The sequence below is a fragment of the Rhinopithecus bieti genome, unplaced genomic scaffold (genome assembly GCF_001698545.2).
Source record: "Rhinopithecus bieti isolate Rb0 unplaced genomic scaffold, ASM169854v2 scaffold_757, whole genome shotgun sequence".
Taxonomy (NCBI): Eukaryota; Metazoa; Chordata; class Mammalia; order Primates; family Cercopithecidae; genus Rhinopithecus; species Rhinopithecus bieti.
Genome location: NW_016803289.1, coordinates 915837 through 940043, shown reverse-complemented (window position 1 = coordinate 940043; position 24207 = coordinate 915837). Strand labels below are relative to the sequence as shown.

Genomic DNA, 24207 nt, shown 5'->3' with positions numbered 1-24207 from the left:
GTTGGTTGATAAAGGCGAGGAAATTATTTTAAAAGTTAAATAGGCCGGGCGCGGTGGCTCAAGCCTGTAATCCCAGCACTTTGGGAGGCCGAGACGGGCGGATCACGAAGTCAGGAGATCGAGACCATCCTGGCTAACACGATGAAACCCCGTCTCTACTAAAAATACAAAAACTAGCCGGGCGAGGTGGCGGGCGCCTGTAGTCCCAGCTACTCGGGAGGCTGAGGCAGGAGAATGGCGTAAACCCGGGAGGCGGAGCTTGCAGTGAGCTGAGATCCGGCCACTGCACTCCAGTCCGGGCGACAGATCGAGACTCCGCCTCAAAAAAAAAAAAAAAAAAAAAAAAAAAAAAAAAAAAAAAAAAAAAAAGAAAAAAAAAAAAAAAAAAAAAAAAAAAGTTAAATAAAAAGACAAAGGTAATTAACAGGAAAGAGAAAACACTTGAAGGACCAATCCACAGAGGCAAATTCAAATTCTGTCCCAGAATGAAAAGAGAAAAATTAACACGAGAATTTCCCGTAACTAAAAGAGTTGAGTTTCCCATTGAAAAGGTCAGCCAAGTGCCCAGCACAATAGACCCTTCCTCTAGGAAAAACACCACTATGACACTTCAGAATACTAAGGACTAAAAGAGCTACATACTTAGAGGAAAAAAAAAAAGAACAGATTCACATATAAAGGAACACGAATGGCTTCAAAAACAACGAACACTAGAAGCAGAGCAATGCCTTTAGCTGGCCAAACAATTCCAAATAAGGGTACAATAAAGGTTTTTCCAAGTACGTTAGGCCTCAAATGAATTTTCCTTGCACATTCTCTCAAGAAGCTACAAGAAGGAAGACAACGTAGGGAACAGGTCTATGAACATCTTCATAACAAGTACAACAAAATGTTCCAAAATACCTTCGACATCTTCCCAAGTCAATCCATGTATGTCTACCAATCTTCACCTACTGGGGGTCTTGGAACACATCCTCCACAGATGAGGGACTTGGAACATATCCTCCACAGATCACTGTATCTATGATTACCTGACCAGTCCCCTGCTAGATATGTAAGCCATCTTCAATTTCCTCTAAGTTTAGCATTGCAGAAAACCTTTTGAAAGTACTTGCATGCTGAAGAGAGGGAGAAAGTTGTTTCCAACTCTTTTCTCAGTATATACTTACTTTTAAATAAAAGTATTAAATGACACAAAAAATTCAAGGGAATTTGTATTAGAGAATCTAGAAAGAACTTCATATTCCCTCTGCTGGGCTACCTCAGACCAAGGTTAGGAATCACTCTCTAAGATAAATATCTCATAAAAAATTAGGGGTTGTGTTATGCTTCCAAGTTGCTCCTAATTATTTGTGTCATGCTTCCCAATACACTTGGCCTTATGTTTCCTATGTTAAGTGGTTATTTTCTCATAACCTCAACTCATGAACAAAATTTCATAATACAATGAAAATGAGTAAATTTTAAAAATAATTCTGTTAAGTTCACTTTTATAGGCATGAACAAAAATGTATATTAAAGGGCTATACCCTTTAAGCCTTCAAGGCAGCTCTGGAGCTCTGGAGTGCTTGCAATGTTCCATTTTTTTGAACAAGATATATTCATTTTGTGAAATTTCACTTATGATTTTATCTTTTCTATATGTTTCAAAATGCATTTACTAAAAATGTCTCCATTATTTGATTCTCGTATTTTTAATTTCACAATGATTCAATGACAAATTATTCAGTAACAGTGGCCTATATGGTTGACAATTCTGAGTAATCGTGTTGGTAACACATTACCATACTGTAATACTGTCAATATTAAAAAGCTCCGAATAACAAACGAGATATCAAAAAGTTTATTTTGGTGTTTTCTCTTGGAGTTCAAGGGCAGGGCTTTATTTTTTTTAACTGACAATAATTGTACATATTCATGGGGTTACTGTGTTTCAATACATGTGCAATCAAAACGTGTTTAAATACATATCATGTAGAGTGATGAGATCAAGATAATTAGCATATCCATCTCAAACATTTATCATTTGTGTTGGAAAAACATTCAATATCCTCCTTCTGGCTCTTCAAAACTACTTATTACTGTTAACCAGTCATCCTACAGTACTACAGAACTCCAGGACTTATTCTTCCTATCTAGTTTTAATTATATATGCTTTAACAAATCTCTTCCTATCCTCCCAGTTCTCCCTACCCTTCCCAGCCTCCAGTAGCCTCTGTTCTACTTTTTACTTCTACTACATCAACTTTCTTTTGCTTCCACATGAGTGAAAACATAGGATGTTTATTTTCCTGTTTTTGGCTTATTTCATTTAACATGACTTCCAGTTCCATCTATGTTGCTGCAAATGACAGGATTTCATTCTTTTTTGTGGCTGAAACCCCATTTTCTCTTTCCAGTCATCTGTTATTGGACACCCAGGTTGACTCTGTATCTTGGCTACTGTGAACAGTGCTGCAATAAACATGAGGGTACTGATATCTCTTCAATACAATGATTTCTTTTCCTTTCAATACATACCTGGTAGGGGGATTGCTGGATCATATCATTGTTCTGTTTGTAGTTTTTCGAGGAACCTCCAAACTGTTTTCCATAATGGATATACTAGTTTAAATTCTAACCAACAGTATATAAAGAGTTCCCTTTTCTGAGTATCCCTGCCAGTATTTGTTATTTTTTCCTCTTTTATATAAGCCTTCCTAACTGGAGTGAGACACCTCACTGCTGTTTTGATTTGCATTTCCCCGATGATTAGTGATGTTGAGCATTTTTCCATATATTTATTGGCCATTTGCATGTTTTGAGAAATGTCTGTTCAGATCATCTGCCCATTTGTTAAGATTTTTTTTTTCTGTTGAGATGACTGAGTTCCTTGTACATTTTGGACATTTAATTCCCTGTCAGATAAGTAGTTAGCAAATATTTTCTCCCATTCTGTAGGATGTCTTCACTGTTGTTTCCCTTGCTATGGAGAATTGTTTTGATATAACCCCATTTGATTATTCTTGCTTGTGCTTTTAAGGTCTTATTTGTAAAATCTTTTCCCAACCAATGTCTGGAATCATTTCCTCGATGGTTTTTTCTAGTAGTTTTATCATTTCAGTTCATATAATTAGGTCTTTGATCTATTTTGAGTTGATCTTTAAATACGGTAAGAGGTGGGGTTCTAATTTCATTTCTTCTGCATATAGATTTCCAGTTTTCCCAATATCACTTATTGAAGAGACGGTTTTTTCCACAGTGAGTGTTCTTGGCACCTTTGTCAAAATAAGTTGGTTATAAATATATGGATTAATTTCTGAGTTCTCTATTCTGTTCCTTTGGTCTGTGTGTTTTCATGACAGTACCATACTGTTTTAGTTACTACAGCTTTCTAGCACATTTTGAAGTCTGGTACTACGATACCTCCAGCTTTGTTCTTTTTGCTTGGGGTTGCTTTGGCTATTTTAAGTCTTTTTTGGTTTCACAAAAATTTTAGGATTTTTTTTTTTTTTGGAAACAGGGTCTCTCATTCTGTTGCCCTCACTGGAGTGCAGTAGCAGTCATAGCTCACTGTAACCTCAAATTCCTGGATCAAGTGATCCTCACACCTTAGCCTCCCAAGCAGCTTGGACTACAGGTGCACAATACCACACCCGGCTACTGCTTGTATTTTTTTGTAGAGAAATCTCGCTATGACAGTCTCAAACTCCTGGCCTCAAGTGATCTCCTGCCTTGGTTTTCTAAAGTGGTAGGATTACAGGCGTGAGCCACCTTGCCTAGCCAGATTTTTTTCTTCCGGTGACATTGTTTAGAAAGTCACTCGTATTTTGATAGAGACTGCACTGAATCTGTAGATTGCTTTGGGGAGTACTGCCACTTTAACAATATTAATTACTCTGATCCATGAGCTTGGGATGTCTTTCCCTTTGTATCCTGTTCAGTTACTTTCATCAGGGTCTTATAGTTTTCCTTATGGGGGTCTTTCACCTGTTTGGTTAAATTTATTCTTAGTTATCTTATTTATTTGGTACTACTGTAAATGGGATTGCTTTCCTGATTTCTTTTTTGGCTAGTTCACTGTGTACAGAAACACTATTGTATTGGATATTTAGTATCCTGTGATTTTATTGAATCCAGTTTAGCAATTTTTTTTGTTTTTTTTTTTTTTTTTGAGACTGTCTTGCTGTCACCCAGGGTGGAGTGCAATGGCACAATCTCGGTTCACTGCAACCTCCATTTCCTGAATTCAAGCTATTCTTGTGCCTCAGCCACCTAAGTAGCTGGGATGAAAGGCATGCGCCACCATGCCTGGCTAATTTTCTATTTTAGTATAGATATTTTAGTAGAGATGAGGTTTTGCCATGTTGGCCAGGCTGGTCTTGAACTCCTGACCTCAAGTGATCCACCTGCCTTGGCCTCCTAAAGTGCTGAGATTACATGAGCCTCCACGCCCAGACTGAATTTATCAGTTCTAAGAGATTTTTGGTAGCATCTTTAGGTTTTTCTATATGTAAGATCCTGTCATCTGCAAAAAGAAACAAGTTGACTTCTTCCTTTCCAATTTAGATACCCTCCATTTCTTTATCTTACCTAACTGCTCTAGCTAAGACTTCCAGTACTATGTTGAGTAAGAGTGGTGAGAGGGGGTATCCTGTCTTGTCTTCTTCCAGTTCTTAGAGGAAAAGCTTTTAAAATGTTTATTTTGAAATAAGAGAGAACTTATTTTAAAGTGTTATTAGCATAACTACTATCTATGTCAGAACCTAGTAGCACCTATATGGCAATGGTCTAGTTTTGTGGAAAATGTTTTCAATTAAAATTTGTCATAACAAATAAAAACATTTCAGACCCCTTAAGTGACCTTTCTTTATCAAAGGAAAATTCTAAGTTAAAATTTATGGTTACAATTATATAAAATACATCTTTTATAATGATATAGAACGTGCATAAATCTACAAATAGCTAGAAAAGGACAACTGAAATATAATTTTATATTACGAGGCATTTCCAGTGAAGTTACTAGTGTTTTCTAAATCAAAGCACAAACTGCAAACATGAAATTACAAAGTGCAAATGTGTAATGTGTAACTTAGCACCTTTCTGGTTGTTCACTTTATACTCTTATGCAAATAATAAAACCAAGTATTCAAAAAACGTGTTTATTTTTAAATGCCGAATGTTAACTACTACTACTTCTCAGTTCTTACATTCTGATTATTGAAAGAAGAATTCTATTTAAAAGGCATGTGAGCCCAGGCAGGTGGATTACTTGAGGTCAGGTGTTCGAGACCAGCCTGGCCAACATGGTGAAATTCTGTCTCTACTAAAGATACAAAAATTAGCCAGCCATGGTGGTGCACGCTTGTAATCCCAGCTACTTGGGAGGCTAAAGTGGGAGGATCACTTGAACCCCAAGAGGCAGAGGTTGCAGTAAGATGAGATGGCGCCACTGCACTCCAGTCTGGGCAACAGAGCAAGACTCCACCTCTAAATAAATAAATACATAAAATAAATAAACAAATAAATAAATGGCATGAGAACTTTTAACTACAGATTTTATTGAAAACAGAACACTAGAAGAATATTTTCTCTTCTCAAATGTACTTCTATTAAGGAGATAGCACCATCAGCTCATAGAATGCTTCAAAAATTGGGAAGAACTATAGCTCTCAATATGTTACTTATAATTTCACTATAACACTCAGTACCAGGAGGAATATGTCATAAAAGTTTTAAAGTCTTCAGAGATATTTAGATTAGGCATTGTTCCAGGCACCACAAATAAAGCAATGAAGACAAAGTTTCTATCCTCATACAATTTATATTTTGCAGGAGGAGACAGATAATAAAAACACAATTTTATATAATTAGAGCCATGAGCACAATAAAGAAATTAGAAAAAGCAAAAAGATAATACTTAGATTGATTAGAAGGCACTTGGACAAGTACCTTAATGAAATGAAGCTGGCTATGCTAACACCTGGAGGAAAAACATTTCAGGCAGAAGGAATAGCAAATACCAGAATGACTGGCTTGTTCAAGTAGTATCAGGGCCAGTGTGGCTATAATCAACAAACACTAAAAAAGACCTTCGAGAGGTATACAGGGATAAGTATATGTAGAATATTAGAGACCATGAAAAGAGCTTCAATTTTATCCTCAATGAAATGGAAAGCACTAGACAGTTTTAAGCAAGGGAGCAGTGACTTAATTTAATATCACTTAAACTTTAAAATTAGTACGGCTGCTGTGTGGAAAAAGAACTTGACTAAAGAGGAACAAGAACAGATGGAATGAAGGAGATCAACAATAGGCTACACAGATGATAAGAGCTGTTTATGGTGGCTTGGATTAGGGTGTTAATGGGGGAAATGATTAACAAAAGGTGAGATTTTGAAAATTTTTTGAAGGTAGATTATAGATTTGCTGATAAGACTGTAAAAGGGCAGTGGGAAAAGTAAGGAATCAAGGCTAATTATAAATTTTGATAGGGCCATAAACTGAAATGAGAATAAAAAACGCACAGAGTTTTTTTGTTTTTTAAAAAAGACACAAAGCTTAAAATGCAGATGCAAATACATTAAGGAAGTTATGTCTTTCTATTCCAAGTACTAAAATACTTATCTGGCACATTGTAAATTTTCTCCCTTCAATCAAGTCCACGATTAGACTTACATGCATAATGGCACACGCCGTGTGAAGAATTATTCCAATTGTTACAGTAAAAATATCAAAGATGGGCACTACTGTTACCAAATGAAATCTTACAGCTTAACAGCACTACAGCAAATGGTTCCACATACTCACCATTTTATGGAGATCAGTGTCAGGATAGTTCAGGTAATTCAGAAATTAAGTAAGTTGGAAGTGTGCAATGCTTTAGAAGAGGCAACCATGAAATGATATGTCACTGAATCATCATGGGAATAAAAAGCAACACTAATTCAACAGGGACCCTGTTTTTCTGAGTTTATGATGAAAACAGGTATTTTAACAGATGCTACTTAGATGTGGACTTTGTATGTGTAGTTGTGTATGAGACATAAACTTATGTTCAAGTACTATCTACAGGACACACACACACACACACACACATATATGTAAATCTGACACATAATGGTCAAGAAGGCTGTTCGGTATTCAATAAACCAGTGTTCAATGGTAGTCATATCTATTGGATGGGATTACAGTGGCATTTTTTCTCCTTTATATTCATCTGTATTTTGCTATTTTTCTACTCTAAATTTGCATCATTGGCCCAAAAAAGCAAATTAGTAAATGCATTTGAAATCAATTTTAAAACCATACTACACATAACCTCAGTGTTTGAGGCATAAGGACAAAAATGCCCAAGAATTTTCAGGTAGAAATGTCCACACATAGACACACAGTATGTTCTAAGATGCAAGACTATGTTTTTGAATGCTGTATCAGAAAAAAAAGGGATGGTACTTTATTCCTCATAATTTAAAAACTATGTTGGCAAGAGATATACATTCTTAGTTAATGCCATTTTCCTTTTACCTGTTTTCTCTCTTTAGGATTGAGAAGTAAGTACCGGGGATCAAAACTATCTTGTGCAACTCCTTCTCCCATGTTGAAAAGCAGACACCTTTAAAATAAAATGTATTGCCTCATAATTAAGTTTGCTCTATAAATATAAAGGTCATAATTTTGCTTGAAATCTACAGGATATCTGTTTATAAAGGAGACATAAAACCATACTGAAGTTTCCATCACTAATAAATGACAAGCAGTGGGAGGCTAGCAATAGCAAATTTCTACACTAATTGGCTCTGAACATTCCTATATTATATAGAAATAACACACACTTAATTGCTCATTAAAATAACCACTACTGTGTGACATTTTAAAAATCAGTACATCAGAAAAAGCCTTGAAGATTTGTATTTTGATTTCTCATGCTTGCTCCAATCTTGTGAACAATGTTCTGATTTAAAATTGAACAATTTTACTTATTCAAATGAATCTGTGAATATAATCAAATAGTTGAAATCCCTTCTCAATTAAATTGCAGATAATAATATCACAAAGTATCAGTTCTCCTTTAACAAAAGCCATTCTGAAGATATTAAAGGAAGAATAATCATATATACCTTACCTATCCCAAGCAGTCCGCCATTCTGTAATGTTAATACTCGTCTTATATTACTCACCACAATTTAATGACCCAAAAAATGTTAAGTGTTATTTGTACTTAAAAGGACAGTAAAATGGCATTTAGTTAAATATGATAAGATTAGCCAAGAAAAAGGCTGTTGCAAAAAATGTACAGTAATTTTAAAAATCCCCTTATCCCCCCCCATAACATGAGCACTAACCTTAGGTTTGACCTTTTAGCAAGACATATTTATATTACTTATACAAAACAGAAATATCTCCCCCAAAGATTGTTTTCTGACCCCTCTCTCTAGCAGCATGTCCTTGAACTGCTTCATTCGAGCCTCCAGAGGGACAATGGCCCTTTCTCGGGCAGCTTTAATTTCAGCTTCCATGGCCGCTTCTTTCTCTGAGTCAATGTCTTTATTATCATCTCTCCTATAAAAAATAAAATATAAGACATCAACTGACAAAATATTAATTCTCAGATCTTATTAGAAATCTTAAAATCAAAGGAATTTTCAAGACTCACTACTGAGCAGCATATTTTTGGCAAAAACAAATTATGTTGAAGATTTCAAATGAACTCTAAGGGATAAACAACTTTCATAACAAAATTAAAATGGGCTTCTAATGATTTACAACGGCTACATTATTAGGAAAAAAAATACACCTTTAATGTGCTGTCTCTCCCTGACACTGGTTAACAACATAAAAAGGGAACAACCTTACTTAAAAAAAAAAAAAAAAAAAAAAAAAATTTAACCCCGCAGCAAACCTCCATGTGTCAGAATCAAACAGCACAGAATATAATTTTTTTAGTTCTTGAAATATAGAAAAAACAGTATTTTCCAAAATGTTTTACATTATAAATACATATTTTGTAAAATCTAATAAAAATTGGTATTAAGTGGTATTATGTTTTAGTAATCTCAAACATTTATTTTAAAAATAAAACTAAAATATCTGCAATCTTGGCCAAGTGAATATGTAAGATATATACCTTACCTACCTGACTTTTTATTACTCACTTTCTGGGTGATAAGTTGAGATTTAAGTTGAAGGACAGGTCCCAGAGAGCAACATGGGCCCAGGAGTAGTTAGGTGGAATTAGAACTGTTCATCAATGACTAAACTACTTCTTGTTCCTCCAAAAATGCACCTCAGGGGTAAGGGCAACCTTGTTTCTGTGTGGTACTCAAGGGAAATTGTAAACATGGAATCATGGCACCTCTCAAACATATGCACTATGAAAAAGGCCCATTCATGTAAATAATCCAAAAAAGTATGTAATTCAATAATATCTGGGTGTATATTTCAGCAGATCTTCCTTCTTAAATATGATCTGCTAAGCATATTTTTAAAATTGGCTCTTATTCCCTATACAAACTTAATGGAATCAGGACAACAGAACATGTGGAAATTCAAAAGCATGCTATACAGGGAACTGTAGGTAGCCCCGGAGACTTAAATGGAATTAAGGCTAACCCACAAATGCAAGTGAGAGGTACTTAGCAACTTAGGGAATGAATCAAAAGAAATAGAAGACATAGTCCGTGACCTGCAGGAACTTAGCGAGATAGTCTGTGACCTAAGATATGCACAAAACAAACAGGTAAAAGCAATTTGCCAAACAATATACCCTCTTATAATAATAATTTTAAAACTATTTAAATAGTTAAAGAGTTAAAAGACATCCAAGAAATATAATAACTAATGAAAACAAATAACCTTTATAGAACTATACTAAATGAAAATGTCACAATACAAACTATCACTATCTATCTCAATAAAGGAAATAAAAGAAAAACTAAGCCAGGAAAAATAGGCTTTTAGCTTTGTACCTAAATAGAGAAGCTCGGGCAATCCACATAAAGGACTTCTTTGACATTCTCCTGATAAAAGCAGTTAAAAACCTTACAGAGTTGTCTATAAGAACAAACAATTAAAAACAACCTAAAAGTTTAACATCGTAGGAACATCCAAAATAATGGTACATAAACAGAATGAATACAGTCATTTATAATAATTAACCAAACAGATGTCTTATTCTAGGTATTTTTTGTTTTAAAAAAGCACAAAATCAGTTAATTACAACTAATAAAAATTACATTTGGTCAAGAACTAAAAGTCAATTGCAAAATCAGAATAGCTCTATGTTACGCTGATAAATTATGAGTGATTCTTTCATATCTTTTATGTTGTTTCCAATAAAGAAATGTTTTTAAAAAGAACTACCCTTTATAGGGTTGTCTTACTGATTTATTTGCCATAATTTGGCTGCATTCAATCTGTCCTTTTCAGATAAGGACTACGATTAACCAGTTCCTGTTAATGTCTTCAAACTTTCCTTTTTGCTGCTAAATAATGGTCCCATTCCCCATACATGCATACCCTCTACCCCATCCTTCCCCCCGCCATAACATTTACATTTTACCCAACTCTAGAGCACTGGCCAAGCTAATGCCTCTACTTCTTAGCAGTCTCTTTCTCGCAGAGCACTTCCTAAGCTTATGGGTTCACTCCTCACCAAGTAGTAATGACCCAGACTCAAGAACTAGGTAAGTCACAAGATAACCATATACAGAGGGAGAATTCTGTGTCTGTCTTTATGAGATCTCTGGAATGGTATCTACTGGGGTCTAAATGAGGGAGGAAACTAACTTTTTATAAAATTGAGAACTAATAAATTTCCAAAAGGATTAATTCCAAAACTATCATTTGGCTTCATAATACATATATGAATACCCAAATCTTTTACAAATCTAGCAAAAAAAGGGACACATTTTCTACAAGGAAAAACAAAGCTATTTACTATCAGGCCTGAGAGAGCAATCATGTCTCCTAACAACATTCACATTACCTGTCCCTTCCAATCACAAATTATTACCAAATCAACTTTTAAAAGATATAATCTACCTCAATCAAATTGTATGTATTACTTACTTCCGTTTTTTTGCTTTAACAGGCTCATCTTCATTAATTTCTTCCATTAATTCTTGTTCCTCTTTAACTATAAGACAAAATTTAATTAAAATATTTAGGCATGGATCCTTCTGCTAATCACTACCAGAACACTTGCTTTAATAGTATTAAAAAGAAGCTGCAATTTATAGTTAGTTCACTCACTTGCACTCATAGAGAATTGCCACTTTTGGATCGACAGCATTGTTGGAGTTGGGTGCCCTGGCAGAAATATTTCAAATATTGTTACAAAGTCATATGCATATATTCCACAAACTTTTCTTTTTAAAAATTACTGTTTATATAACACCTCTTAATCACCTCTTAATATTCATCCCTTTATAAACCATTAAAGCATAATTCTATACTTCCTCTATCCTCCCTTTACATTAAATTCAATTCATTTTGAAATGCTTCTTGCCTAAACCTTAAATTTACAAATATATAAAATAAAGCTTTCTTGATTCAGGATTTATAGTACCTTTTAACAATGCATGTTAATGTATTTATCAAATGAATGAATCAAATATTTAAAAACAAATTCATGAAAAACAAAAGCAAATCACATATTGTTCCAACATGATTCAATACCATAGCTATAAAGTATTATTATCATAGCTATAAAACAAGTATTGCTGAGGGTGAGCCTACTACCTTCAGCACTAGACAGGCAAAGTTGTACTGATTCAGAAATTACTTATAATTCAGCATACATATAATGCATGAAAATGTCTCAATGACTATAAAGGATACACATTAGGATTTATTTCATTAGAAGTAGTAAATAATTCATTTATCTTGCTTCTATACCACTTGGGGCCACAGTTCTATAAAACACAATCATATCAATACAAGGGCAAATTACCAATAAGAAATATACAACAAAAATTACGTACAAATAGTTGTACTCAATATATTGGAATGCCCTCTGAATATGAGGTAGATTAAAAGATAATCTCTGCCGGGCGCGGTGGCTCACGCCTGTAATCCCAGCACTTTGGGAGGCCGAGACGGGCAGATTACGAGGTCAGGAGATCAAGACCATCCTGGCTCACACTGTGAAACCCCATCTCTACTAAAAATACAAAAAATTAGCTGGGCGCGGTGGCGGGCGCCTGTAGTCCCAGCTACACAGGAGGCTGAGGCAGGAGAATGGCGTGAACCTGGGGGGTGGAGCTTGCAGTGAGTGGAGATCACGTCACTGCACTCCAGCCGGGCCGACAGAGCGAGACTCCGTCTCAAATAAAAAAAAAAAAAAAAATAAAATAAATAAAAAAATAAAATAAAATCAGCAGTAACACATTTCCTCACCTGTGCAGATCTATTTCATGCTAGCTGGCCTGATGGGCAATTTACTAGTCTGCTGAACCTGAGTCTTGGCTTTATTTCACATATTATTATGCTTTCTGTATACACTGTCTTTTTAATATTTCTTATAATGCAGCACCTTGATCCTTTTACTCTGTGTCTCCAAATCTTTCTCTGTGGCACAAAGAGAGATGTCCACTGTCGTTTACTTTCTGATCACACATGCNAAAAAAAAAAAAAAAAAAAAAAAAAAAAAAAAAAATAAAGATACTCTCTCAGTAAGGTTTAGGTGTCTAGTCTCAGGAATATAAGGGGCTTACCATCTAATTCAAAAGACTGAGATTTTGTATTTTTTTAAAATTTGTACTGTATTATTTCAAGAAATATATTACTAGTCACAAAAGGTGCTAAAAGGTCCACTGAGGAGCATTTTAGTAGTACTGATAAGCACTAAGCAAGCAGCAACACTACCAACCATATCTTGGACTAACTGAAAATCTTGAGTAGGACAATAAATTAAAGACACACATATTTTACAAAGCACAGTCTTATCCAAATTCTCTCCATATTTTTAATCTCTATTATTTCACTCAAACTAGGATAGCAGTCTATTTTTTCTAACACTCCTTATATTCTTTGAAAAATAAAGGGTTTCTAAATGACCTCCACATTTTCTATCAAAATATAAAAGAATGTTAAAATCAGTGGATAAATTCCTAATTTAAAACTTACTTAGTTTCTTCAATTCTTCCATTCCTTTTTTATGAGGGGGCTCCTGAATAATTTTGTCAACATCTGCTCTGCCAATCAGATCATCAGGCCGGTCCCACATAGAAAGACGAGTGGTGGGATTATAAAAGAAGACCCGCTCATCACCGGTCCAAACAACACACCTAAGAATTGATTCAAAATATCATTCTCTTATGTTACAGAACATATTTTATAGCTAGGACTTCTACTTTCAGCCTGTTACAAGTGGGGAGATGAGGGTACTGAAGAACGACATGTTCTTATTACCAATAGTTATTTACAGAGAACCAAACGTGGTTTTTACAAGATAACTGAACGACTCAAGTAAAAATAACAGATCAACATATTAAATGAGAAAATCAAGAAATGCAAAGCAATTTGTGATCAGGGATTAGAATGCTTAGGAATTTGGTTTTGCACACTCAATTTGAGAGTACTAAATTTTAAACTATCAAAAAGAATGAGTTTAATAGCAACAATAATACTATTAAGCAGTTCTAAAGCTAAAGAACAGACATAGCAGCCTACCTACTATAGTTCTTAATATTTCTTAACAAACCAAAACTACAAACTCAAATGCAACATTCTATGAAGACTTTAAGATCTAATTATATCTAAAATAAAAAGTAAAGGGAAGGCCCAGCACGGTGGCTCAGGCCTGTAATTCTAACACTTTGGGAGGCCAAAGCAGGAGGATCACTTGAGCTCGGGAGTTTGAGACCAGCCTAGGCAACATAGTGAAACCACATCTCTACAAAAAATATTAATTAAAAAAATTAGCTGGATGTGATTGCATGAGCTTGGATGTGGTTGCACCAGCTACTTAGGGCTGAGGAGGGAGGATCACCTGAGCCCGGGAGGTCAAGGCTGCAGTGAGCTGTGATCACACCACTGTGCTCCAGCCTGAGCAACAAAGTGAGACCCAGTTTCAGACAAAAAAAAAAAAAAAAAAAAAAAAAAGGAGTAAAGTACCAATTGCACTAGGGCATCGTACACTACAACCCACTACAACCCACTGGTCCTGTTAATTACAATTAGAAAACTCAAAGAAAAAAAGGAAAAAAAACAAAACACAACTACATTCAGACTCTGTATAGTCTTAATGAATAAACATAAAGCAATAGGGAGGACAGTCAAAATTTAGAGAAACAACTGCAAGGGAGTAAATCTCCCATTTCACGCACCTCGTAGCTCTGCCCTGAGCATAATCCCTGGTTGCAGAGTGGCATGGTTGCAGTAGCATGGCAGCTAAAACTCCAATAGAAACTAAGTCTATATGACCTGATTATCAAGTTATTCAACAATTGTCAAGTCCAAGGTGACTTACAAGTTGAAATGATCAGACTAAGCCTCCTATGTTAAGATAGTCAAAAACTCTAAAGCAACAATAACCAGACCTCCCTGAGATAAAGAAAAACACACTTAAAATAAATGAAAAGAGTTCAGTAATGAAACATAAACTACAAAAAAACAACCAAAAGGAAAATTTAGAAATTAAAAATAACTGAAATTAAATTTCACTGGATTGGCTCAAGAGCAGAATGGAGACATCAGGAAACAATCAGTGAATTACAAGATGGATCAGTTGGGCAAAGTGGCTCACGCCCATACTCCTTGCACCTGCACTTTGAGATGCTGAAGTGGGAGGATCACTTGAGGCCAGCAGTTTGAAACCTGCCTGGGTAACAAAGTGAGATCCTCCATCTCTACAAAAAATAAAAAATTTTAAATTATCCAGGTGTGATGGTGTGCACCTATAGTCCCACCTATTCAGGAGGCAGGAGGCTGAGGCAGTGAGCTATGATCGTGCCACTGTACTCCAGCCTGGGTGACAGAGCAAGACCCTGTCACTTAAAAAATAAAAATAAAAAATCAATAACTAACTATCTCATCTGAAGAACAGAGGAGGTGGGAACAGACCCCAAGTCTGAAAATTGGTGAGGACCACGAAGCTCCAAATTGAGGGTGTTTGGAGTTGGTTACCAGCTTTTCATGTACAATACTCAGAGAAACCACAACCCAGGAATATATTCTTGGAATACAGACTGTTTTCATAACTTCGAAACCAGGTAAATATTTTCCATAATTTTTTTTTAATGAGCCTGTGTAACAGTCAGTGGAATAATTATATAGAAATTATACAGAAAACAATTATTCCAAGTGCCTTTAAAACACAGTAATTTGATTATGCATTCCTACAGCGATATGCCCTAAACATAACAACAACAAAAACTATCTTCAGTAATCATATTGTTAGTGATAGTTTTGGTATTGTTACTCAGTGACATGTGTGAGAAAAGCAAACGAGTAATTAGGTCACTATCACTGAGAAACAGTATTTTCAGCAAGAAATGAGATACTGAAGATAGATGATGAGGTTCAATAAAAATCTTGAGGTAGATCTAAATGGGAAGTAATGCTATGAACTCATGCTGTATCTTTGAATGTGTGTACCTTCCAGCTGTGTCTACCAAAGAAGTCTAAAAATAATGACTAATTCAGTTGCAAACTATCCACTTCCCACAAAAATGCCAAGGGCCCCCTGGAGAAATGGCTGAATCTAGGTCTGAGATAGGAAATATACAAGATAAGCCTAGAATGTCTTGTCATAGCAGAAAGCAGGGAAGCTATAGAGGATTGTAACAAAAAAAACCTAAAGAGTCAGCTGCAAGAGGCTTCTCCTGACCAAAGAGGAGACAATTTTAAACATCAATAAGGATAAAAACTGTAATAGATTAAAAACATAGAAAATATATTTAAATCTATGAATTAATAACACTCAAACCAACTCATTATTCTGAAAACTACTAAGCCCTTCCCTTCCTGTACAATTTGTACCTCTAAGTGACCAACAGTGATAAGGGGAAGTACCTCTCTATACGCATCCCAGTTAATAAATGAAAAGGGAATAAAAGAAATACATTACCGTTACTTTCAACTCTTCATGCGGTTATGCCTAGTGTCCCATTATTGGAATGCTAAGCTTGTGGGATTTATATCCTACTGCTTTTTCACACAAAAAATTTGCACAACCTTCAGCATAAATGGGTTACTGATTTAACTGATCTTGGCCAGAGTTTTCAATCTCACACTGCTGACATATTGGGCTAGAGAAGTAATTCTTGTTGGGAGCAGTCCTGTGCATACAGGATGTTTAGAGCATCCCTGGCATCTATCTGCTAGATGTTACTAACACCCTCCAAGTCTTGACAACCAAAAATGTCTCCAGGCATTGCCAAATATCCACTAGGGGCAAAATTACTCCTAGTTGAAAACCTCTGATCTATGCAATAATCATCACTTATGAACTAGGCTTGCCAAAAAGATTAAATCCGAATCTGATCACACTTCTAGACCTGCTTGCCTGTCTGTAGGAAATTTAGGAATGGAGGATCCTGTATTAAACAGTACCATGGAGGACCCTATTAGACAGCACCATGGGGACAAATCTACATTTGAGAACGCTATAGGAAAAACATTTATTTCTTCAATAACAAAAACAAGGAAAAGAAGTTAGAAGGGAACCTATACATTACAAGACTTCTGAAACAAGCCAAATCATTGCAAAGTGTGGATTGCATATAGATTAAATAAGTTTGGAACAGGAACAGGAAAGGAAGCACTGATGTGGCAAAAGAAAGAAAAGGGAAAAATAAGGTAAGAGGAAAATAAGAAGTAGACAGGCATACCTCGGATATTGTGGGTCCGGCTCCAGACCACCGAAATACAGCAAATATTGCAATAAAGTAAATCTCAAAATTTGTGTATTTCACCATATACAAAAGTTATATTTACATCATGCTGTAGTCTACTTAGTGTGCAATAACATTATGTCCAAAAGAACCAATGTACATAATTTAAAAATATTGCTAAAAAAATGCTAACTAACAATCATCTGAGCTTTCAGCGCATCATAATGTTTTTGCTGGTGGAGGGTCTTGCCTCAATCTCTTGATGGCTGATGACTCATGAGGCTGGTGGTTGCTGGTGACTGGGGTAGCTGTGGCAATTTCTTAAAGTAAGACAAATATGAAGCTTTCTACATCAATTGACTCCCCCTTTCACAAAAGATTTCTCTGTAGCATGCAATGCTGTTTGATAGCATTTTACCCACAGTAGAGCTTCCTTCAAGTTTGGCATTAATCAGAATGGAAGCCCTGTTGTTGCTTTATCCACCAAGTTTATGTAATATTCTAAATCCCTTATTATTTTGACAATATTCGTGGCATCTTCACCAGTAGATTCTATCTCAAGAATCCACTTTCTTTGCTCATACATAAGAAGCAACTCCTGACCCATTACAGTTCTCTCATAAAGTTGTAGCAATTCTGGCTCATCTTCAGGCTCATTTCTAATACTAGTTCTCTTGCTATTTCTACCGTATCTGCAGTGACTTCCTTCACTGAAGTCTTCACTTCCTCAAAATCATCCATGAGAGTTGGTACCAACTTCTTCCAAACTCCTGTCAATGTTAATATCTGGACCTCCTCCCATGAATCACCAGTGTTATTAATGGCATCTACAATGGTGAATTGTTTCCAGAAGGTGTTCTATTGACTTTGCTGAGATCCACCACAGGAATCACAATCTATGGCAGCTATAGCCTAATGAAATGTATTTCTTCAGTAATAAGACTTGAAAGTCAAAATGACTCCTTGGTCCATGGGCTGCAAATTGGATGTTGTTAGCAGGCATGAAAACACCATTCATCTCCTTGTACATTTCCATCACAGCTCTTGGGTGAAGAGGTGCTTTGTCAATGAACAGTAATACTTTGAGGAAAAAAAAACAAAAAAAACAAACTTCTTTCTGAGCATTAAGTCTCAACAGTGGGCTTAACTCAGTAAACCACACTATAAACAGATATGCTGTTATCCAGGCTTTGCTGTTCCATTTATAAAGCACAAGCAGAGTAGATTTAGCATCATTCTTAAGGGCCCTAGGATTTTCAAAATGGTAAACGAGCAGTGGCTTCAACTTAAAGTCACCAGAGAGATGGTGAGAGTCAGTCCATCCTTTGAAGCCAGGGGGTGACTTCTCTCTAGCTATCAAAGTCCTAGGATGGCATGTTCTCCCAATAGAAGGCTGTTTCATCTACACTGAAAATCTGTTGTTTAGTGTAACTGCCGTCATCAATAACCTTAACTTGATCTTCTGGATAACTTGCTATAGCTTCTACACCAGCACGTGCTGCTTCCTCTTGCACTTTCATGTTACGGAGATGGCTTCTTACTTAAATCACATGAACCAACCTCTGCTAGCTTCCAACTCTTCTGCAGCTTTCTCACTCTCAGCCTTCATAGAATTGATGACAGATAGGGCATCTCTTGTGGATTAGGCTTTGGCTTAATGAAATGTTGTAGCTGGTTTGATAATCTATCCAGACCACTCAAACTTTCTCCATTATCAGGAATAAGGCTTTCTTATCAGTCTTATGTTCACTGGAACAGCATTTTTCATTTCCTTCTTTTGCATTCACAACTTGGCTATTTAGCCCAAGAGGCCTAGCTTTCAGGCTATCTTGGCTTTTGACATGCCTTCCTCACTAAGCTTAATCATGTTTAGTTTTTGATTTAAAGTGAGAGGTATGTGGCTGGGCATGGTGGCTCATGCCTGTAATCCCAGCACTTTGGGAGGCCGAGGCGGGCGGATCACGAGGTCAGGAGATCTAGACCATCCTGGCTAACACGGTGAAATCTCATCTCTACTAAAAATACAAAAAATTAGCTGGGCGTGGTGGCACATACCTAAAATCCCAGTTACTTGGGAAGCTGAGACAGGAGAATTGCTTGAACCCAGGAGGCAGAAGTTGCAGTGAGCTAAGATCACACCACTGCACTCCAGCCTGGGCAACAGAGCAACACTCGGTCTTTAAAAAAAAAAAAAGACACACACACACACACACACACACACACACACACACACACACACAAAGTGAGAGGTATGTGACTCTTCCTTTCACTTGAACACTTTGGGGGCATTACAGGGCTACTAATTCGTCTTATTTCAATATTGTTGTGTCTCGGGGAAAATGGACACCTGAGGAGAGTAAGAGAGATGGGGACCTGGTCGGTGGAACAGTTAGATCACACACATTTATCAACTAGGTTCACCATCTTACATGGGTGTGGTTTGTGGCACTCCAAAACAATTACAACAGTAACATAAAAGATCACTGATCACAGATCACTGTAACAGATATAATAATAATGAAAAAGTTTGAAATATCCCAAGAATTACCAAAATGTAACACCGAGACACAAAATGAGCATGTGGTGTTGAAAAAATGATGGAGTTGCCGCAAAACTTTAGATTTTTAAAAACACAGTATCTATGAAGCACAAGATAGTGGAGTACTATAAAATGAGGGATGCCATACTTAGATTGAAAGACATAATTTTACACAGTTCTATAAATGTAATTACATAGTGAGTAAACATGCAAAAACAAATTTAAAATATTTTAAACAAAAAGCAGATTCAGGATCTCACAGTGGTCATGTCTATAATTATGAAGAATACACATTAATGGATAGTACTAGGAAGACACTTGTAGTGATTAAACTTCAGTTTTGAATAACTCAAATACAACAAAGGCCGAAATATTCAGTAGATAAAAACATATTTGACATACACTTTTAAAGTACTTTTCCTTTCTACAAAAGAAACCATGTAACAATCAAGTATGATTTTTAAAAATTACTACTTGAGCCAAATACATACCACGGAGTACCAGGAATAGGAGCAGTAGCAACTGGCTTTGCCTTCTGGGCAGCCTTTTCTTCTTCAGTCATCTCCTCTTCTTTGGGCTCCTACAAGAAATGATATTACTCTAATTAGTATCACATTAACTATACCTGAATGTTCCACAAAAGTATGAAGGCAAACAGCTCAAAGTGCAATCAACACAAAATCTGCTGCTAGAATGAGGAAAGGAGACTCTGAGTAGGAATTTCTAAGAAAGTTCTAAATCTTCATCCCACAGAAAGAGCTGAATTTCACAATAGCAGAACCCAGCAGCAGCAGCTGGTTCTATCTTATAGACTCACTAACCATGTGCTTAGGAGCAGATATGGAGTACAGACCTCTTCATTTAAGGTTGTTTCTTATTTCTGCTAACTTTCCTACTACTAAAACCTGACTACCACTGGTCCTTCACTGAAGAAAAAACTCCTTTAGTGCTATACATGGATCTGGCTATGCAAGAACACAGAGCAGAAAGGACAGATAAAATATATCTAACATTCCCCAAATAAGAAGCTACACTTATAATTTTAACAAATACCAGTCAGTTTATAAGTCAGAAGGTTAGAGATCAGGTCCAAGCTCTGGTCCAAGGCCCTGTCTTTCTATGGGTCTCAGTTCAGTACAAGAAGTAATTTAATGACACTTTCAAAGAAAAAACTGAATTAAGAACTTGCAAGAATCCTAAAATTTCAGAGATCAAATTTATAACAATTATTTTTAAATCTATCAAATAGATACTCACATACAAGTAAGCTGTAGGAAACAATTAATGTGGCTCCCAGGTTAATGGGTCATGGCCCTTTACCTCCTTTATCTCCTTTATAGGCTCTTCTTTAGGATCCTCCTCCTCCGTCTCCATTGGCAGAGGCTCTTCAGAGGGTTCTTTAATTGGCTCTTTAATCTTCTCTTCTAACTTTTCTATTAAAAAATTAAGATAATGTCAAAGGTTTTGATGTAATTTTCTAAGAACTTTCAGAGAATAAGCAATTAAAATATTCCATTCCCAAGTATTAACCATAAACATAAAATGTCCTTCATTATAATATCTTTGATTTGAATCTTATGTAATGCTCAACTTCAAATACCTTGCTATACCAATCAGGTTAACTCTCTGATTTGAAGACGACCTACTGATTTCGAAGGGACATTAAATCTTTCAGGTCATTCATATATCATTTGTAGCAATCATTTATTTTGCTAAAAGGGATAAGATACTAAGATACTTAGGAATACAAAAAGGGGTTTGATGAGCTGGGCACACTGACACGTACCTATAATCCTCAGCTACCTGGGAAGCTGAGGCAGAAGGAATGCTTATGCCCAGGAGTTCAAGACCAGCCTGGGCAACACAGTGAGGCTCTGTCCCAAATTTTAAAAACAACAGTAATAACAGGAGCTTGTGATATAAAAAATTATGAATCTTCTACATCTAAGATTCTAAGGGCCTAAATTTTTTTCTTCAGAACACATAAAAAAACACATTCCTTCCTGATCTGTATTATCAATCTCAATGACTACAATAATTATGCAATATAATTAGAAAATTCCTAACAGTAAAAATATGTACATACATATGTGTAACAATTTCTCCAGATGGAAAAAATGATGACAAACATGTAAGTAGAACTAGTTTTAAAATAAATATTTATCAATTCAGTAAAATAATCCAACAACTGTGTAATTAGCAAATCCCTCAAATATGTTAAAAGAAATTAAGTCAGAATTTCAAATACCATTCTACTTATTGCAGTTTATACTATTTCCCAAGTCATTAAAACCACTATATACCTTTTTCCTTTAGTTCTTGGGGTTTTTCCCAGGTTGATTCTAATGTTCTATTATTATAATAATATGTCTTCCCATCTGCTGTTTTATATTCAGTCCATTCAGAAACTGCTGTTGCTCCAGCTAAGGTAGCAGGTGAAGCTGCAATAGCAACCTGGGGATGTATCATGGGTACGATAGGAGGGGCCATTCCTGGCAATACACCTAAAAAAAGAATAATAAAAAATTAGATCCAAGTATCAAACTGCAATACAAAATAAAACTCTAAAATATGAGCTAAATCTTTCTATTAAATATTAATAAATGAATGGACCAGTTGGAACAAAACAAAATCATATAAAAGGTGACATAAATAGCACTTAATTCTTATTTCCCTGGATTTTTAGTTCTAATGCCTAAATTCAATTAGACACAGAAATTCAACCCTTAAAAACTGTCAGAAATTTGGGTCTCGCCTATGAAAAAATCTTAACATAATAAGTATTTAAAACATGGTATATTCTCTACTTATGAATAGAAATATATTTTATAAAGATAACTTATCAAATTCTAATGAAGACAACAAACGTATTTACTACAGATATTTCCTGAGGCAAAATTATTTTTAATTTTAAGATAACTAAAAGGGTATGAATATTCTCAGTTTTATAGCAAATGACTGAGTTTATCAACTCTAAATGATTAACTCAAATATCCTTATACCCTTTGTTTACTCTTTTCCTAAAAGAAAGCACAGCTCGTCTCCTTTTAGAAGACAAGCCAAGATTTATATTTTTTACAAGACAGCTAAATAAGTTGGTAATATATAAGTAAAATACTATTAAAATAAGGGTATGTGAATCAAAACTGGAAAAAAAAAAAGTCCTCAAATCCTATACTAAAATTTAAGTTTCAGGTAGTTATCTTACTTCAGTAACTTTAAAACGTATACTATACACATGTATTCACACACATATACTCACTAGCATGCAAGCATAATCACATCACTTTACACATGGAAATGATTTTTTTATATTTAACTTAAAACACACATCAAAATAAAATTAAATGTTATGAATATGAGAATGAAGTTGTTTACACTTATTACATAAATTAAGATACAAAGTGATCTGACCTTATTTGTTTTTGTGAACCAAAGAAGCTAATACTACAGGCAATTGGGAAAATTAAGTGTTGGCCAAATATGACAACTGCATTTATACTGCTCATTAAAAAGAAAAATATAAAAAAATCCACTTACTTGGGCAAAAAATAAATAAAAGGATAAACAACAACATTCACTACCATGCCAACTTACAGACAAAACAAACTAAGATGGTTTTAAAAATTACCGGTCTTGGTGGTAGCGACTGTCTTTACATACGGGCAGCTGACTATTTGCATCATTGCTACACCTGTAAAATGGATAAGCAAGCATACGTTGGAAAGCTGCCATTGTATGTCGGCTACCACTGGGATTCAGGGAAATAATTTACCACTACAATTTAGAATGCTATTTCCAATGAAAAAGACCAAGAATGGAGTAAAATTTCTTTTTGTTTGACATTTTGTGAGAAGTGCTGCCAAATCCAATGACACTAATTCTAAATGATAGCATCAATTACCTTTTTTATCAAACCAGCTCTGAACATACTGAAGGAGTCTCGAGTTTAAATTCAACAAAAGAAAGCCCCTTCATTACACATACATAACAAATTCTCATGTGGGTCATTTTCCCACAGGACATTACCATGCTGCCATTGCTTAGACACCAGTAAAAGGCAGATGCAGCACGACACCGACAAGACACTTTCTCTATGCTACTGCTAAGTTGAAACTACATGCAGGAGCTGAGGCATGGAGTACAACCATGCAGAAGTAGAAAAGGAATAAGCTAGGGGTGGTGAGGAGAGGAAGAAAGTAAGGTATGAGATGGATCCAAATATTCCACTGCAAATAATACTTTAAATAAAAGAAAGGCAAAGATGAAGAGGAAGGTAGCATTTCACTAATGCCAAAATATCCATGTTTAGTGCCTGCTCTAAGGAACACCATGGGCTTGGAACACTGTGGAAGAAGGCTAAAACATTAAGAAACATTCAGCCCCTTTAATACCACTAATGACTATATGGGCTGATAGCTGCAAAAACTTCTATCATTTAAGCTGACTAAAGTAGTAGTAATTGTATTAAATAATGAAAATTATGTACAGTTCTTAGAAGAATGAAGACTCATCATGATGCATTACAATGATGACTTTTAAAAAAGGGAATGAAAAGAAAAGCTGGAAAACTAAGACTGATTAACTGAGGAAATTAAAAACTTTTAGAGGAAAAGGCCAAAGTCTGAAGAAAAGTATAGGGTCAATAATTGTTACTTTTTTATTTTTTTCTGCTGAAAAAACTAAGCCTAGTTTGGCACCCCGTAAAAATTAAAAACAGTAACAATAAACTATTTTCCCCACTAAAGGACAGGAAAAAAATTTTCCTACCTCTGAGACTAAAAGTAAAATTAAACTCCTGGGTTTGTATACAATTTAACTATGTTCACACACGCAAACAAAAATAGTGTC

The 24207-nt window shown here is 35.4% G+C and overlaps 1 protein-coding gene across 1 annotated transcript in view; it reads right to left on the bottom strand.

Annotated features, from left to right (window-relative positions):
• The window catches only part of TCERG1 (transcription elongation regulator 1), a 64827-nt gene that overhangs the window by 20821 nt on the left and 19799 nt on the right, over positions 1-24207 (bottom strand). Inside the window, 10 exon segments of the mRNA XM_017872275.1 lie at positions 7507-7553; positions 7556-7590; positions 8401-8541; positions 11050-11116; positions 11233-11289; positions 13108-13268; positions 19848-19936; positions 20677-20789; positions 21660-21860; positions 22988-23050. Of these exon segments, the coding sequence (XP_017727764.1) occupies positions 7507-7553; positions 7556-7590; positions 8401-8541; positions 11050-11116; positions 11233-11289; positions 13108-13268; positions 19848-19936; positions 20677-20789; positions 21660-21860; positions 22988-23050 (974 nt within the window).